The 19118-nt window shown below is 43.3% G+C and overlaps 1 protein-coding gene across 6 annotated transcripts in view; it reads right to left on the bottom strand.

Moving 5' to 3' along the window:
• Nucleotides 1-19118, bottom strand: part of SEMA5B (semaphorin 5B) — a 251698-nt gene that overhangs the window by 100447 nt on the left and 132133 nt on the right. For 5 of the 6 annotated variants that reach the window (XM_052676287.1, XM_052676292.1, XM_052676288.1 and 2 more), the window contains exons 5-6: nucleotides 15262-15361; nucleotides 552-597 (exon numbers count right to left, since the gene is read on the bottom strand). In XM_052676287.1, the coding sequence (XP_052532247.1) occupies nucleotides 552-597; nucleotides 15262-15361 (146 nt within the window). Of the gene's footprint in view, nucleotides 1-551; nucleotides 598-2602; nucleotides 2778-15261; nucleotides 15362-19118 lie in introns of those variants that run through there. The other variant, XM_052676291.1, reaches the window with a different exon arrangement.

Here is a 19118-nt window from a genome sequence, read left to right as displayed (position 1 = left end):
TGCTTTGCCTCCACTCTGCCATGGTTAACATGTATTTTGCAGCACATTTCACCTGCTGAATGCTTGCAAGTCCAGTCTTGGTTTTAGTAACACATTCAACAAAACACAGCTTCTCAGCAGTCCATGTTCAATGAGGGCCAACAAAGGCTAAAAATGGGGATAGACAAGAACAGTAAATGCTTTTCCTGTGTTGTTGACACCTCCTCTAATGAAAGCCAAGGATTTCTATTCCTTGTTCTGTTTAAGCCTGTATCAGTTACACTACATGTTTTGTTCCTCTAAGATGCCATATTTTTGGCACATCCCATTACCACCCAGACACTCACGAATCAAGAGCAGGGAGTGCTGTCCAAATGGGCAAATGTAGAAAAGCCCTTCCCCCAGCATTATTGTTGGAGTGGAAATATGCATTATGTTCTCACTTTGACTTCTCCCTGCTTCACCACTCTGGGCAAATTTACACTCCACAGCCTTCAAAAAAATGCACATCAAATACTACAAAAAATTCGTTAGTAAGTCAAATAAAGGAAAAGACAAAACAATGGACATACCTGAATAAGAGAAACGTTGTGTAGACTAAGTCTGAAGAGGTAGTTCCTGCATGAGCAAACAGAAAAAATATAAATTGTTAGGATGCCAAAAGAAGGAAGGGAAAAGTTATAAAATCAAACTATAGTTTTTAATTATCCATTTCTATGAACAAAGAGTTCTTGCTGGATTCCTCTATACAGGACATGAAAAATACTTATATGCTACTTGTACATCTGTATCCTAATGAGTCTTGCAGAAAGCTCTGACTAGGTCTGGAGTAAAATACTCCAAACCTTGTAATGGAGGCCCATGTTGTAATCCCAACAACACAGGGACTGTTTCCATACCCTTGGAGTGCTTCGGTTGAAGCCAGTATGGGCTGTGCTCATGGCTTTTTCTGCACATTGAGAAAACTGGGGTTGGACAGATGCCAACTGCAGCAGAGCCAACTCTTGTAGAACATTCCCCCCAAACCCATCCTTGCAAACGAACTTTGTAGAAAAGGAGGAGAAAAGAAAAGATGTTTCTCAGCAGCATCTCTTTTCACAGAAAACCAGCAGGGAAATCAAGGCAGTGACTAGAGTAACTCCCAATCTGCCTGTCATCACATGTCTAAAGGCAAAGCAAGGGAATTCCTGACAGAACTCACTGTAGTGTGAGATATCACACATCAGCCGAGCTCCTGCAGCCCTCCCTCTGTGTGTTCATATCCATCACAAATAGGAGGGAATGCACATTTACATAAACATCTACAGAAGAGGCTTAGTTAACACATTTAGTTCACATTTTTGCTTGGTAAGACAATGCAGTTACCAGCAATCACCTGGCATATATTAAGCCATATGGACATGATTGTGTGCTTGAGGCTGTTGGCCATAGCTAAGTTCATATTTTGCATTCCATCTGTCAGGGGGTCTGATGACCTTGATCCTTTTCCAACATCCCTGTCACCAACAATCTCCCAGAGAAGACATATTTATATTATACCAGGTGAACCATGTTTTTAAAAGTGGCTTTATTTAAACAACAGAAAGTACATCTTTGATGGTAGAGCTTCACCCAGTTTAGAAGCTCTCATCTACAGGCATTCCCTTAGATAACAGAAATGCAAGTTTCAGTTTTATGCCAGCAAAATCAAAGCTCCTATAGTGACAAAATGATCCTAAGGACTCTTTTGAAGAGCCTTGTTTAGAGTGTAGTCAGCAGCACACTCTGCCCAAGTAAAGAAAATTATTCAAACTTCCACACACAAGAAATTCATATTTAACAATGATCACTAGAAGGCTTGAGAAATTTTGCCTTCTCCTGTTACCTCTCACTTCCATATTATGGAAATCATAGAGTTCCCTGTCTATTCTGTCTATAAACAAATCAAAGATCTCAAACACTGCAAACTGTCCATAAAGAAGGATGAGAACAAGGATGATGAGAGACTTCGGAAGTGAAACTCTTGATGCCAGAGCTTCAGACAATGCAGGTCTGATTTGTACCATCTATGCTCTACTCTGTAATGGGAATGCTTCCCCAGAGAAGAATGAAATCTATTAGCAATATCTGAACAAAACTTATCAGTAATTATCACACCTCTTGTAAGTATGCTGAGAAACACACACACAAAACTTCCATCTTCTCTCCTAGTCCTATCACTTGAGAGTTCTTTCATATTCTGAAACTGTACTCTGTCTCTAAGGACTGCACGCTTTCCCAGTTAATTTATTATTAACTCTTTAGCATCAGCTACAGATTTAAATAATACAACCTCCAAGTGCACCTAGCAGGCCAGAGGCACCAAGTACTTTAACATACAGTTAAAGTCTTAAAATGGAGGAAAATTCTCATCCAGTGGCTGATCTGACTTGACTTGCTCAGAGAAGCAAATGCTCACCAAAATATTAATGCACTTCCAGGACATGACTTGTCACAGAATAAGCCTTCACCTGGAGAAGTTAAGCATGTCACTGGCCTCCAGTGTTACAACACCCTAAGGAGAAAGTTCTCATAACCAGAGACTTGAAGTTGCTACCCTGTTGTTAAGCATGCTATTTAAATGCATTGATTTTAGAAGACTTACATAGCAGACTTCATCTCTCTGTTTCAGTCTTGTAAAATGCTGAACAGTTTGACTGAGTAATAAATTTTAATATTAGGTGGTTGGGTTTTTTTCCCCACCAATAGCACTGCAAAGCAAATTCAACCAAAATATATTTAATGGAAGAGACAGAGCTAAAGCACATGTTTTTCCTTGCACTCAGCCAAAACAGATGCAGAGAGGAATTAGTATCCATTTAAGTAAAGCCAATCTCTGTCCTCCCAGTTACTGCTGAGTGGCACCTGAACAAATCATTAGTGCTGAGATCACTCAGGTGTCTGAGATGTAAACCAGGCAGGAGCACAGTACTAATGTGAGTAGCACAAGGAGCTTCCAAAAACTTCACAATAACCTCAACTCTCTAAGCCTGACCTTGCAACTTTCTTACAGCAAGAAGGGTTTCCCTTAATTTTTCGTCAGTTTGCTTTACCTGGTGTCTGAAGAGCCACTGGCAGTTTCTTTTCATTTGTTTGATCCTTTTCACATCTCATCAGCACTAATATGAACACCGTTAGGCAGACCAGAGACACCAGCTGACCTGCCCAGCTAGAAACAACTAAACCTTAATTTAAAAATAAAATAAAATAAAATAAAAAGTTCTTTTAACCCTATTCATTCTGTAAAGCTATACCTTGAGTTAAAAGCCAAGGGAAAGATTTGCTGAATAAGATAGTACCATTTTTATGAACTTTATCCTAACTGCAATTTCGGTCCAAGAATGAATGAGGTCTCTGAATGGACAAGCATGGTTTATTGTACCTAGAATTGCCCCATTTGTGCCTTTTTTTCTGTTCATATTTGAAGTTATGTCTGTTTAATACCTTGCTAAACTACAATTTAAAGCATCTGGAAGAGTAGGATTAAGAAATACATGAGAACACTGAGATCTCACTCCACATGAATAGATGGGTTGCTTTCTTGTTTTTTTTAATTCTTTTCCCCCTCACATTTTTTCTTGCAAGTAGATGTTGACTAACTGCTTTCTCTCTCAAATTAAGCTGAACTAGGCCAGAAGAGCAATGGCTTGGTGCAAACAGCTATTCTAATAACCTTTTTCTCCCATACAAAAAGCTGGTGCACAAACTTGGAGGGATAGGACAACTCTTTTACTCTCTTTCTATCCTAAAGATCTTGCACTTTCACTCCATGGTATTACAACAAAAACTCTCTTTCATCCCTGACTTGGCTGCACTTCAGCCACTTTTGCTCTCTAGAGCAAGAGGCCACACTCTTCTGAATATTCTCTTCTAAATATCTTGGGATAAATGACATTATACACATTGCAAGGTGCCTCAAACTGCTGATTACTTCTTCTACTATTACTCACAACTACTCATAACATCAGCACATTTCTGAAAACGCCCATGTTAATCAGTAATACCCTAAATTCTCTGACAGACTGAGGTTTTGCTGCTTCACACAGAGTGGTGGCTCCTCTGGCGATGAAGTCACAGAATCACACACAGAATCACAGAATCACCCAGGTTGGAAGGGACCTCAAGGATCATGTAGTTCCAACCCCCCTGCCTAGCAGGGCCACCAAACGTACACATTCAGACCAGGTTGCCCAGGACCCCGTCCAACCTGGCCTTGAACACGTCCAAGGACGGGGCATCCACAACCTCTCTGGGCAGCCCGTTCCAGGGCCTAACCACTCTCCTTGTAAAGAACTTCCCCCTAACATCCAACCTAAATCTTCCCTCCCTCAATTTGGATCCATAAAGTCACAGCAAAAGCCAAATGAAACACCATCAGGATGGCTCTTCTGTCACTCCTTATTGCAGTATTAGCCCCCAGCTCAGGTACATGAAGTTATCTGATGTAAAGATCTTCCTAATCTATGCAATCCACTTTGAAGAATTTGCCACCTGAACATACAGAAAAGGTACAAAAAAAAAAAACAAACATAGAGATGTAATTTCCTTTACACTGAAAGCAAAGCATAACCAACTCAGCCAGTATCATAGAGCAGCTCAAGCAGGAGCTGATCTCCTGGTCCATTAGTTTGTGCCCGGCTTGGTAGAATAACTTGCCTCCAAGCTGGGGAACAGAATTTAAGCATGTGCTGAAGAACCAATTTACATTCATGGAAATTGGGTGCAAACAGAAGTGTTTTACTTTCTGAACAGCGTCTTCTACATTGATCTACCTATGGACAGAGCCAAGCCACAGTAAAAAATCCTGTAGAAGAAAGTTTTAATTGGCTTCCTAACTTGTATTTGGCTGTCTTGTTACACGATTAAGCACTGATAGTGCCTGGTACCACAAAGTTTTAATACCACAGCAGCAGGAGAGCAGCTGAGATGTACTTTAAGAAACGGTGGAAGAATATATCCACTTAAATCCACTTGCCATGATATTCCCAAGTCACAGTCAATTACTAAGTGTTTATTTCACATAGTCGAGGCACCTTGTCGATGAACTTTTAACATTATTCCCATTCACTTGTTCACTCATCCTATGGGCTAGAAACAACTTTCAATGAGGGAAATGGACTTTGTCTGCAATGTCACCGAGCATCAGGGCTGCAAGACAAACCAGGATTTTCCAGTGGGAAGCACTTTACAGCAGATGTGAGGAACTTCCCCCTCCCTCCTTCAGGGCAGGCTATCTCAAGCCCCCTCTTTGTACACACACCTGCTAGTAGAAATAAGCCAACAGCAGCTGATAATGTTTGATCATGTTAAAAAAACATTTAGGGTAAGCTGAAGATGACTACATGAAGAGTTGTTATGGCCTTTGGGTTTATTATTGCACAAAACAGGCATCCAGCACAGCCCAGGTAGGATACTGGAGACTTCAAGTACACTTGAGGTGCTCTGGGGAGTTTTTTCCTGCCCTCATGCTGCAATTAGGTGCCAGGTCTGCAAGAGGGACTTACAACTGTCACAGCATGCATAATAAGATAATTAACAGAGCAGGGTCCTTTGGGCAGTGCTGAACAAGACACGGAATTATGCATGTGACAAATCTCATGCTCCCTCCCAGCACCCCTAGAAGTCACATTCTGGGGGTGGGCCTTGGGCAAGGAGCCAGCAGCTCATGTCAGCTCTTCCCATCTTTGCTCCTAGAGTCTTAGATATACTTTGTACTTCCACAGTGCATGGCAAACACAGCTTAGTCATGCTTCACGACTCCCCAGGAGCGGGTTAGTATCATTGCCCCTTTACACTAATGAACAGAACAAGCCAGAGAAAGGTTAAACACCCTTCTTCAAAGCACACAGCAAGGCAGTGATAGAATCGAGTGCAGACCCCAGGGCTCTAGCCTACCAAATCTCATGCTAGATTAATGCACAGTGCCTTCACGCAGGCCCAGCTGTGGCCTTTTCAGATGGTTATCCACATCTCTGAACCAGCCAACCATTCCAAGAAACTCTGCTCCTGAAAGACGATGCCAGCCTTTGCTCTCAGAAAGAATTAATTATGTGCCTGCTCTGGAGTGCGATGAGATGATCCCTTTGCAAATGCTCCTCCAGTGATTCTTTTGAAAAGCCTGACATGCACCTGCTAGAGAAAAGGTGGTGAGCCAGCATCTCCCTTACAGACTAGATTCCTATTCACCAGTAATTTCATTTCTATTGAAGAAAAACTTGTCTGTTAAATCATTCTTTCTTAAAAATCAATAGATGTTCAACAGAGAACCATACTAAATGGCACACAGTAATATGATGCAGTTGGTGTATGAGCAAGTACTTTTCCCAAAGCAGCATTTCCCTGTGATAAATCCAGCCAGAGCTAGAGCAGCATCCTCTTAAAAGAGGCTCCTTATACAAGCAGCTTCCAAATTAAGCCAGGGTCCCAGACACTGCTTCTGGATTGTCGCTGGAGTCCACCTCTCCAATCATCACATTTTATCCCACCTCGAGTCTCTCTTGACATACGACTGTCAATTCTTCTGTGCCTCTCCCATCCAGCTGGCAGAGTCACAGAGCACTGACAGCACCTTCTGATGGCTTCGAGCTGTGTGGGGACCTTTCATCTCCTATTTGCCCATGGCTTTAGTTGTGTTTTCCTAAGCCAAGCTGTGAAATTCCTCTTCTTCTGATGCACTGAATATTGCAAAATATCCCCTGTGGCCCTCCACCTGCTATCTTGGGCTGACAAACCCATTCAGTTCTGTTATGTTTTCCTCAGATTCAGAATGAGTTCAACAAAACTTGAAAGGAAATATGCATAGAATTGACTGGTGAGATTAAGTTATTGCAAACCAGTCCTTTCTCAGGACTCCCCAGGAGAAAAGGCTAGAGGGAAACCTTATGGCTTTCTGCATTTCCCTAAAAGGAGGTTGTAGTGAGGTGGGGTTGGCCTTTTCTCCCAGATAACAGTAATAGGACAAGAAATGATGGCCTCAAATTGCACCAGGGGATATTCGGGTTGTATATTAGGAAAAATTTATTCTCCAAAAGAGTGGTGATTGGTACAGGCTACTCAAGGGGTGGTGGAGTCACTATCCCTGGAGGCATTTGAAAAACGTTTAGAGGCTGTAATAAGGGACATGGTTTAGTGAGGAAATACTGGTGGTAGGTGGATGGTTGGACAGGATGATCTTAGAGGTCTTTTCCATCCTTAATAATTCTATGATTCTATTCTATGATTCTCCTTGCTGTTTTTTATATCTTTGAAGTGGCGCTGAGCAGTAGGCTTCAGCATCTAAACATCTGGATATAAAGCAAAATGCAAGTCACTGTGGTGAGCCCTGCCATATTAAACTGACAGATCACCTTAATCAGAACAAAAGACAACATTTTCAGCAATGCCAAAGGAAAATGCTCTGCAATCTCAACCTGTGATGCTGAAAAATACATTATCTCCAAGCTTCTAAGACATTTGCCAAAATATCCTGACCTTATGCTTGCCCACATCCCACTCTCTCAAACACAGTATTGAAAGTTAAGTATTCTTGGTGTGTTAGTAAAGGAAATTGGGTCTTTCATGGGTGTCTGCTTTTGTGATAGGCTAACGCCAATTTCCCTTTTATCTGTAACACAAGGTATTTTTCATGTCAAGCCTGCATTTTGGTCAGTTCATGTCCAGAAGCAATAGGTATGGCATTGCAGCTTATGTGAAAAACCATCGCCTCTTCTCCAGGTACACACCAGGGCAAAGCTGCTCTCTTGCAGCTGCACCTTATTCTGTGCATTTGCCAGACACGGCTACCTGACAGTGCTGCAGTGCAGTGTTTTATTTGATGTATTTATTTGGAATAAATTGAAGTTCGCATTCTGTTCTCCTCAAAAGTATAAATTTTAGCTAAGAAAAAAAGTTACATTTTAAACAAAATTTGGACCAGGTTACAAATTTCTTAGAATCCCATGAACAACAAGAATTCTCCTTCCATCCTTTTCCTGTCTACACCTTTTCCCTCTTTCCCAAGGGGTAAGCCACAGAATCACAGAACGGCCAGAAAATGTGTCGGAAGGGACCTCAAGGATCATGAATCTCCAACCCCCTGCCAAATGCAGGGCCACCAACTTCCCCATTTAATACTAGACCAGGCTGCCCAGGGCCCCATCCAATCTGGCCTTGAACACCTCTAGGGATGGGGCATCCACAACCTCTCTGGGCAGCCTGTTCCAGCACCTCACCACTCCCTCTGTAAAGAACTTAGCCAGGGACAGCACATCTTTGGGGTGCAGCAAATTCAGACTCCTTGCAGACCAGCAAAGGATAGCAAATCCTATAAAAGCCATGAATCTCTGTGGGGCTTCACCCCTCCATACTGACACAAGGGCTGGGCTGGCATGATATCAGAGAGGAAAATCTCCTGCACTTTAGATCACATTTTTGTTCCCTGCATAAAGAAACTATGCACCTCCAATTATGGATTTAACTAGCTGTAATGTCTAATCACAGGTTCCTCACCTTCACTGTATTCTTTCTCACGCAGGTCAGGCAATTTCTTTAAAAAATACCAATGTTCCTTTGGAAGTTTTTGCTATTTTCAGAGAGTGATTCTCCCTCCATTCCCTCCCTCCATTGTCCCCCTTCCAATTCCCCCCCACCCCCCACAAGGATGCAGCTTTTTGTCTGATTGGAAGAATCACAGTGAGAAAGGATAGTATTTGTTGTTGTTTTTTTTCAGGTTTCTTCACAGCAGCCCTTTCAGCTACCCTGCTACAATCTGGATATAATCAAAAACATTATCATGCTCTTTGCTGGCTCACGTCCTCATTAAGACCTCAACCAGCAAGGTAATTTCTCAGCCAAACGTGACTTAGAAGGGGGTAAAGCTGGCGTGACACTAATGTGAGCCATCAACATGGCAGTAACTCATCTCAGCCACTTCATCTTAGAAAAGCATTCAGTCAAACTGTAGTCAGTGAGGAATGGCATGTCATACATGGTAGGTATCAGGACAAGCCAAGATTCTATTTACTTTTGGTTATGCTCATGTGATCGTGGCACATGTTAGTTTGTTTGCAAGTTATTCTCTTCATGCTATATGAGACTTGAATTTTTCAGCTGAGCTCACTGTCCCCATATAGGTGTGCAGAACTCACAGACTTTCACAAGCATTGTGAAAGACTTACGCCTTCTCTGGGGATGCAAGGCTGAGGACAAGTGCCAGGTACTTGCTTCTACCAGGCAGAAACACAACAGCAAATGGATCAAACTCCACCTTTGCCACAGATTTTTTGTGAGTTCATAAGAAAACTTTGGCCATGGCCATGCTAGCCATGCAGAATACTGCAGAGGCCTCTAACATTGGGCTGACTTTGGCTGGTACCTTCAAAAAGCACAGTCTTTCTGCAGTAGTTGTGCTAGGTGCAACAAAGCACACATTACAGATTTATCACAATCCCACATGTCTCAGCATTACAAGGTCCTGATCATTTGGCAGTAGAAAGTGCTGTTATTTAAATTTAGACCTGATACTGATTCCTAAAGCTTCAAACCCACTCTGCCCCAAAGTTTGCCACTGAACTTCCTTGTTTGCAGAATGCTTTTTGCACAGGCAGCACCATCTGCCAAGATTTGTTCTCTTCAGGGTCGGTGGCAGCCCAGATCTGGACAAGATTGAAGATGCCCAAGGGTAAGAGTGATATTTTCTGAGCAACATGGGTTTTGAGGGTTTTACTGCAGTGCTCTTGAGCTTTCTGACAAGTAGGCAGGAAGGAGCCTGCATTCAGCCAGAAATCTGCATGAAACCTGGTGTCTGATGGACTAATCTATCACAAACCAGAGAGTTTCAGTAAACTCAGGATGCAAAACCTACTGGTTGGGGATCCAAGATTATGTTTACAATTTACCATATTTCTGCAAGTTGCAACTTGAAACGACCTTTTCTGGACGTCAGTCCCTCCCTTCAGTCTTCAGCTCCTAAGCCTGTGTGATGCAAAGAAGTTTTTGTACTTATGAGTCAAGAGCAAGAACAGCCAGGAAGGGGTGCACCCAGGCTTTGCTCCCACTAAGGCAGCCTGTTCAAAGACAAAAGTGATCCTTCAATACCTGCTCTACATCCTAGAGGAAAATCTTTTGACCTGATCTGTAGCAAGCTTCTTAAGTTAACATAGCACCTTTTGTGCTCCCCAAACTACCCATGTCCGCTTTCTTGCTACTATCTACTTGCCATTGCCAGGCATTTTCAGTTCTGCTCTAAATCAAGTACAAAAATCACCCTATGCCAAAGCAGATTTGCATCATGAAGAGCTTGGTGGCTCTACCTCCAGAGCAGAAAAATCTGGCAGGCCAGAATGATGTGCACTTTACCTGCCAGTTCTGACTCCCTTGACAGTGTTTGCTCACTGCCCTCTACCTTCAGGCTCTTCATGGCGATGGCCATTTGTGACAAGGGCCCCTGCGCTTCAGTTTCCTGTGCAACTGCCATGAGAGATGATTCCTTCTGATTTCCTGATGGAGCTGACAGTCCTCTTGGCAAGCAGAACTATATGGACTTCTGGTCACAATGCTTTCTGGCTGGATTTCTACAGCAACACCTCCACAGGCTGCAAATGGCCGCCTCTCATTGCTATGCCTCTCACACCCACAGCCCCAGCAGGCTGCTGCCCCGAGCCGACAATCCCACAAGCTTCCTTCTGGGAGAAGTCAAATGCTCCCTTCAGGGTTTCCCAACCACTCTCTGTGCAGCCATTTGTTTGGGTACTGTCCTCCTGTTGTCCAAGCTGTTTCCCTTCAGCCCGCTGTTGTGCCAGATTTTCACATGGTGTTTCAACCATCCTCCTTTAAAACTTTTGCGTACTCCTCGCCAGGGAGTTCTTGTGAAGAACGGTTTTTTGGCTTGATTTCAAGCAGGGTCTTTCATATCAACATCTGGTTATTGGCTCTTATCTCTGCCCAGCCAGTAGCAAGTCTTGGGTTAGAACACTGCCTACAGCACAGGTGAGAGAACAGAGCACTGCTTGGGTACAGGCACAGGCTGCCCAGGGAAGTGGTGGAGTCTCTGTCCCTGGATGTATTAAAGAACCTTGGAGACGTGTTATTTAGGGACATAGGTTAGTGAGCAACACTAGTAGTGGGTACATGGTTGAACTGGATGATCTTAGGGTTTTTTTCCAGCCTACAGTTGGAACAGTTCTACAATTCTCTAAAATTCAGGTGAAGTCATGGCTATGGGGTCCCTGCCTCTGATGTGGACATGGCAGAGAAGAACAGGGGAATAAAGACAAGAGAGCATTGAGCTGGGACATGCTGCAGGATTGGGATGAAGGCTTCCTCCTGCGCCACCATCACCTTTAGCATCCTCGCCAGCACAAGTGGAGGGTTCACAGCCAGGTTGTTACTCTCCATGTCTACTAACAGCATTTAGATCTGACCTTCAGATATAGCACAGAGTTCAAACAGTTGTATTTTTCAAGTCACCATTTTTTTAACACAGGTCTCTTTTACTTGCCCATCGAGTTAGGAAATTCAGCTATCTCCTTTGTTAAACCATTTTTTATATCACAGCTCATTCAGGCTGTTCTTCCCAGTCCATTCACCAGCTGTACTGCTGACAAAAGAGCAGTGTCCCAGTCTCCCAGCCTTTGTTCTGGTACCAGAATAATCTCTTCTGTGCCTCCTCTGCCGTGGCGGCATATACAACTTGTGTCTATAATTCAAAACTATAGCTCATTACATGACACTAATCTGAGAGAAACTGCCACCCATTTCCTCACCATTAATCTCTGATTTCAGATGTTTAGGTAGAGAAAGTAGACCTTCAGTTAATAAAAGCAAACTGCTCACTAGGAATGCTGTACAGCTGAGTTAAATTTGAAATCTAATAATGGGGAAAAAATTGAAAGTAAAGACAATAAGCATTCCTGATTGCACCATTAGAGAGGAATGGAAGTTTCTACATAGTCAAGGCTGCAATCAGTTTCCATTTCAGCTCCTATATTGGCTTTGACTTGGAAGGTCTCTCAGGTCTGAAAAATTCGAGGCTTACTCCTGATGAAAAGAAGAAAGTGTTTAGCAAAAAAAAAGCAGGACAATTGGACGAAGTGGCATTGCAGATAGCTCACACAGAAAAAGCAGGATTCAGGCTCCAAAACCCATCAGTTTTTTATTGGGATGAGGGGGAGGAGAAGGATTCATGTGTCTTGGTTTTTTCAGCTGTTCAGCTCATATTTTCCAGTTTTTTCTCAGTAATAATGAGATCTAGAAAATTGTTTTTCCTCTCATTAAAATAGGTTCAAATAATAATCACGTGAGCTCAAGAGCTGAATAAGCAGCAAATATTTCAAAACAGTCACTCATTCACAGAAGAAAAAGAGTACATTAAAATAGTCACACTGTGTTTTAAACCAAACAACAACAACAACAAAAAAACCAAAAACCATGAGTCAAAATGAAGGTTACGAATTTTTAAAATGTGTGTTTTTATACTTAATGAAATGTGTCTCCTAATACGGGCAGTGTGAGATTTACAGTGCTCTACACCATTCACATCCTCACTTGCAAGTGTTTGGGTTTTACAAATGATGTGACAAGTAAATACGTTGCTTAGGAACCACGGTGGGCTTTTGAAACTAATTCTTTGTTTCTGGGATTTTGACTTGGCAGGTGTTTGGTGCAGTGGAGTTATCAGACTCCTCTGGTTAGTGCTCAGACAGCACCACTCACTTGGGGAGGGCTCTCAGATAAGGATAAAGCTTAAAAAATCTGAGGCTCGTGTTATTACAGCTTCCTGTGTAAACAGCGTGTCCTCAATACCTCTCACAGTTTTGGTCACGCTGTGTCCAATTCCCAAAACCAAAACCCCAGTGAGCCCCGGGATCTTCTTTTCTTCTAGGAAGCATTTTCCACAAGACTTTGAACCACAGGATGAACTAAGCGAAGAGATGATGTGGTGAGGTCATACAGCTTTTAAATAGAGACAAAAAGAACTGGCCTGAAATAATTTATAATGCCGTGGTCTAAGAGAATGATGTTAACCAGGAAATTGAGAAGTGGGAGCACTTATAAACTCTACCCTGATCCCAACCTCCTTCCACAACCCCAGAATAGCTGGTGTTACTACTTATATGATCTGCGGCAGCACATTTAAACATGGTTAACATTTAAATTTAGGTTTCATAAATTACACCCTGTAGAGATGGATAGAGACAGCTCCTATCTCTTTGAGGTATTGTTTCATTTGCAAATTCAGGCAGATGGTGCACGAGCAACTAATGACTGAAAAAAAATCACCCCTAAAAATAGTCCAGAACAAGGTGGGGATTTATCAGGGAGGGAACAAAAAAGCCATGACTTCCCATTCCCATTTCTCTGGCACAGCTCTGGGAGCTCCATTGACCCTGAGGACCCACAGTGCTGTGCAGGACAAAGATTCTGACTGCACCCACATTTGTGCACCTCCCCCCATTGCCCCATGTAGAATGGGAATGAAATGGCAAGGAGGGAAAGGAATGGAGGCTTTCCACCTTCCTCACACCATGGCTGTATCCAGCCCAAAAACGCACCCTGGGAAACTGCATGTGTAAGGGGGGGCTATATGAAAGGAGACAGGCTCTTCAGCAGGGTCTGTTGTGATATGACAATGACAAATGGTTTCAAACTAAAAGAAGGGAGGTTTAGACTAGATATAAAGAAGAAGAGATTTTTACAATAAGGGTGGTGAGGCACTGGCACAGATTGCCTAGAGAGGTGATAGATACCCTGTTCTTGAGGACAACCAAGGTCAGGCTGGATGGAGCTCTGAGCACCTGATGGAGCTATAGTGGTCCCTGATCATTGCACAGGAGTTGGATCAGGGCCTTTAAGAATCCCTTCCAACTCAAATGATTCTATGATTAATTCTATCAATAATTGCTCAACAGAACCATGTGGCTCCGTCAAAACTTTCATTCTCCTAGTTAGGCTTGGTCGCACTGAGTGAAAACTGACTTCTCCAAGCAAATTCTATAAATACTTGTTACTACTTCTGCCTAAAGTAATACACTGCACTATATAGTACCTCCAGCAGGAAGCCAAATTTACTGTCATTCTCCTGCTTATAATGATGCTGTAGCCTCGCGTTTAGCCACTCTCATACAAACCCTTGTGGAGACAGAGCCTCCCTCCAGGCTATGTGCCAAGGATTTAGCAGGGGTGAGGCATGTCAGCAACAGCAATGGGACACCTGCTGCCCTGCTGAATGATGTAAACCACGCATCCCTCAGAGTGAGAAGCCTGTGTTTGTACAGCGCCTGGCAGAAGGCACTGGTCATGACTGTCCCCAATGCAGTGCCATTCCACTAATACACCTTTGTCTTCTCCCAGCCCCTTTCCCCTCCCTGCTCACTGGTGCTGAACAGCCTGGGCTGACAGCAGTCTTTGCCTCCGTTTCTCCTGTAGCACAACCTGCCACCATAACGCTATCTGCTTCTAAGCATTATACTGCTGGTGGGGGCTGATTTGTTGTTAGATCGTGCTTAGTCCTTTCTTTGGAGGCTGTCTTACATGTTTATTATGCAATAAAAAATAGTTGCTGTGGGGGCTCATGATTCAGCCACTCCTGACGTATATTATTTCACTGAACCACAGTTCTTTTTCCCTGGTACAAATGCAGCTCTAAATTTGTTAGAGCTTGCCTGTACTCGCACCGTGTTTGTGTTTCTATGCTTCTCTTATAGCATCCTAAATAAAGATAATGTTTAAAAATAAAAGGATATATATGCTAATTATATACAATGGGCCAGAACAACAACGCTGCACCCAAATGCATTAGGTGGGGATTTGGCTACGTCAGCAAAATGAAGCAAACAGGTTGTGGAGTGAATTCTAAAAGACAAGAAAGCGATCGTATATGCTGCCAAACTCTCACTACAGTATATGCAAAGGTGTGTAGATGAATCTAGTACAGATACAGAGTTTGCCCACAGCAAACACACCAAAAAAAGCCAAATTCCCTGCTGGCAGAGTGATAGTGCAGAATAATTCACTACAACTCTCCTAACATTAATGATACTGAGGGAGAAGCCAGCATTCTGCTTCATTAACCAGTCATTTTGATTGCATCTTTTTCTTTTTTAATTCTAGTAATTTTCTCTTCTTTGCAATTATATTAGGAGACTAAATCCCTCTACATAAATTACAGCTTTCTCTTTGAAGGGGGAGACTGGCCACATAAGCTGGAAACACACTCACCTCCAAAGCCAGAACCCAAAAGAAAGAGCTTGAGCATCAACCCTAGTCTAATTAAAAGATTCTCTTTACCTTGCTCCCACAATGAGCTGGTTCCTGTTGGCATCCAGGGCGAGCTGAGAAAAATCATGCACACCTGGATAGGTGAAATTGGACACCCAAGGCTTCAGATCTGCAAGGAAAAGGAGAAAGCAGAACACAATAAGTCTGCTCTAGAAGCAGTGAGTTCACCCAGACATCTGCTAATGGATTTCCTACTGAGTTATCTCTCAGGAGAAGGCTAATTAATAATCTATTTAAAGGGTTGCTATTTATTCTCATTCTCGACAGAATGTGCAATACATGTACATAAACACAGGGCTGTCTCAGCACTTATTTTCACATCCAAGACGGAGCATGAGCGGTGGCTCTGGAGACAGTGGCAGGTTGTTTTAGTTCTGTTAAACCCGGCCAGTCACGGCCACTGATGAGGCTAAGTGGTGTACAGGGACCAGGCTGCCTGCTGTGACGCATCCACTGCCCTGCCTTCTCTGCCAGGCAAAGGGAAGCAGCTGCTCTCCAAAAAGAGAAGGTGGGCTCACCTGACTGAGCACCAGGATAGAGCATGAGTGATTTGAGATCTGGCTGCTCCAAGGAAAGGCTTTAGGTTCTGTGCCAGGTTTCACTTTAGCTAGTACCTGGGATCCCTATCATTTTATCCCTCTCTCCTGAAAATCACCCACGTATACTTTGAGGGCTTCTCTTAGTCCTGTTATACATGGAGAATAGTAAATATCCAAGGGAGCAGGGCACAGATGAGACCAAATCATATCAGAATCCCTCTGTAACCTGTTGACAATGAACCCTGCCTCATTCAAGGGCTGGATGCTGAAGATCCATAAGACTCAAAGCTTTGAACGCAAAAGGCAAAATCTTCTGGTCCCATACCAATAGGACATCAAGAGACAGGCCAGTGACCAGGACAAACCACAGCACTGATGCAGCTATGTCCAGAGCAGAACAAAAGATTTCTGAATAAACATGCCACCTTGTCAATTTATATCCCTAGTAACAAGAAGGTTCATTGAAGGCAGGCAGGTTTGAACATGTTGATGTAAGCATTAGTTCTCCTCTCCCCTGGACTGAAATGATGATACTGACAAGTAATCGTGTTGTTTGTAAGGCTTTTGGTGCCTTGGCATGTTCTGTAGTGTTACAGATGTCTAACAGTTTGAAACTTCTGACATAGGAATATTTGTTGAGCAATCTTAAATCCCCTCTTTTTCTAGGGATGGATGACAGCTAATCAAGTCTTTCAGTTACCAAAACCTTAACAAAATACATGTAAAAGTCCCTTTTCTTTGCTTTACTTGTCCTGCATTGCTTTCCAGGACAGAACCTTGCCATGAAACTTCTGGTTCTGTCCTGAACATCACATTTCCTAACCCTTCCTGAGCTCCAGTGAAATGGGGCTGAGCACCAGTCTCGTCCCCATGCTCCACCTGACTGAGTCCTGCTGGGACCTTCACCCATACAATCTTAAAACCCCATCACCACGAGCTGGAAGCTTCCAGCCTTTCCCAGCATTCTTGTCCCACCATGTAGCCGCACGCAACACGCGTACCTCATCTGCTCTTCGTTGAAAAGGCATGAGTTAAAGAATAACAGCCTACCTAACCTTCAAGCATCCCCACCTCCTACACTCCTCTGGGACCCACAATGATGTACTGGCACTGAGGAGGCTCTGCAGTTTCACCTCTTGCATTCTCCTAACTAACGGGGCTCTGTCTTCTTCTCCTGTAGCCCTTTAGCTGCTGAGACACTTCTGAGCCAAGCAGCAGAACCAGCAGCAATAACACCTTTCAGGCAGGTTAGCTGGCTGACATGTGATACGGATCTCCTGGCATTTCTCTTGGCTGGTGGGGGTGGGAATGGGGGATTGCTGTATAATAGTGATACTTTTTAAGGATCCTGCTTTTAGGCCGTAATTTCTCTTGTCATTTTACCTTCTCTCCTACCAACTTTTTCCTGCTAACTAACACACTATTACAGTGCAGCGGCAGAAAGAATATTTCTTCATCTGCTGCTCTAAGCAAAAGCTCCTCACTTCACAGAGGCAAACTCATCAGATCTTCTATTTCATGGCAAGCTCTGACAAATTACAGGTAAAAATAATTAAAAAAAAAATTAAAGGCAGTAGGTGGCTCGAATCTTTCCATGTTGGCTGAAATGTCAGTCAAGACCAAGAAATAACAGGCAGTGTCTTGATTTCTACTACTACTGCAGGTGGTACAACTTATAAAGAAACCCTTCCTGGTTATTAAATTAAAGGCTTCAAGGCATGCATCCTCATAGCAAAATTAAGCTTTTATAGGAATGTAGTTGGAGATTATTAAACCCAGCATGGTCCCAGCTAAGAATGTCTGAATGCGAGTCGTCAGAATTAATGCCAAATGGCACTTTTTCCTTCCAACCTTCTTTCTTCCTGTTAGAGGGAAGGGATAAAGTGAAATGGAAATGTAGCCAGGACACGGGTCTTTTTTTTCATTTGGCACATTCAAATCTACTGCTCAGACCACAGGCATCCCTAAGGACAGTTGTAGCCTTTCATTGTGAAACAAGCTCAGTTATACAAGGTAAGTGCTGCCCTGGGCCTATCCCATATTAGCTGAAGTTTACACATATGGACCCAATGAACTCCAGAGTTTGCTCGTATTTGACCTTTTTCAGACGGCTGATTTTTCCAGTGCTGACTCCTTAATTTGGGTAGAAACCTTCAGTGCTGGGGCATGTTTACATTTGCAAAAGTATCTGTTTAAAAGCAGCATGAAAAATTAAAAGCCAAGGCTCTGGCTTTGCATGTCAGCAGCAGGAGCCGGAAAGTGAGGAACCACGCAGCTTTGGGGCAAAGTGTTCATCAAGGCCTCCTTTGTGCTCCTCATCTCTGATCATTTCCAAGAGGTTAAAGATCCATGATCTCACTTCCTTCACATTAGGACAACAAACAGCAGTTTAAAAGCCTCCACCACCACCCAGAGCAGCTCAAGGTGGTACAGGTGTCCAGCAGCAGAGAGCACAGAGCTTCACAGGAAATGCTCACTGGCGCACACAGCTGTGTTCAGGCTTTCAGGCATGCCTAAGACAAGGAGAAAAAAGGCCCTGTGCCATTTGGTGTAGTGGTCCCTGTGCCCAGCTGACATGCTGCTCTGCAACAGGTTCCTGAGAGTACAGGAGCATGACAGGTATTAGCCAGCTACATAAATGCCAGTGTGCCAAATTGCAAGAGCTAGCTCTAAGGGTCTGATCCAAAGGCTCTTCAAGTCATTGGCAGTCTTCCACCAAGCTTGATGAGTTTTGGATCAGCTTCTGAAGACATGGTAAACCTGGTAATACTTGAGTCTTCATCTCCTTAAAACCAGCTGCTCCCCACCTCACCCTCATCCTGTGTGTTTTGGTGGGAAGAAGTATGTAAACACTGAGCTGACACTTCCTTATCTGAAGGATAGGACTCATTTCTTCATCCCACTGGAGGCTGCTCACAGTTCCCTTTTCCAGCAGGCTGTGATGGCTTTGTTTGCATCCAACACACACCACATGAGCAGAGAGGTGAATTGCTTGTGCCTTGAATTGCAAAGCCATTGCTAAGTACATGGAGCTCAGCTAACCACATCGCTACTCAAGAACTCTTCTGGAATAATTCTCTGCATAATTGCCTAGAGGGTCAAGGATTCTTCCTGCAAAATAAGGATATATCCATATAAACAAGCTGCCCGCGTTCCTAATTTTGCTATCTTTGAATACCAGTGAGGCTGCAAGAGCAAAAAGCTCAACTTAAATTACTCATCCAAATCTTTCTCCAGTGCTTTGGGCAGAGCTTGCAGCCCAATATGTATCCACACCAGCAGCTGCAAAGTCATCTGCACAAAGCTGGAGAGTTGCAAGCAAATTCA

The sequence above is a fragment of the Tympanuchus pallidicinctus genome, unplaced genomic scaffold (assembly GCF_026119805.1).
Source record: "Tympanuchus pallidicinctus isolate F22 unplaced genomic scaffold, pur_lepc_1.0 scaffold15, whole genome shotgun sequence".
Classification (NCBI taxonomy): domain Eukaryota; kingdom Metazoa; phylum Chordata; class Aves; order Galliformes; family Phasianidae; genus Tympanuchus; species Tympanuchus pallidicinctus.
Note: the sequence above shows the minus strand (reverse complement) of the source record. Positions and strands in the feature narration are given on the sequence as shown.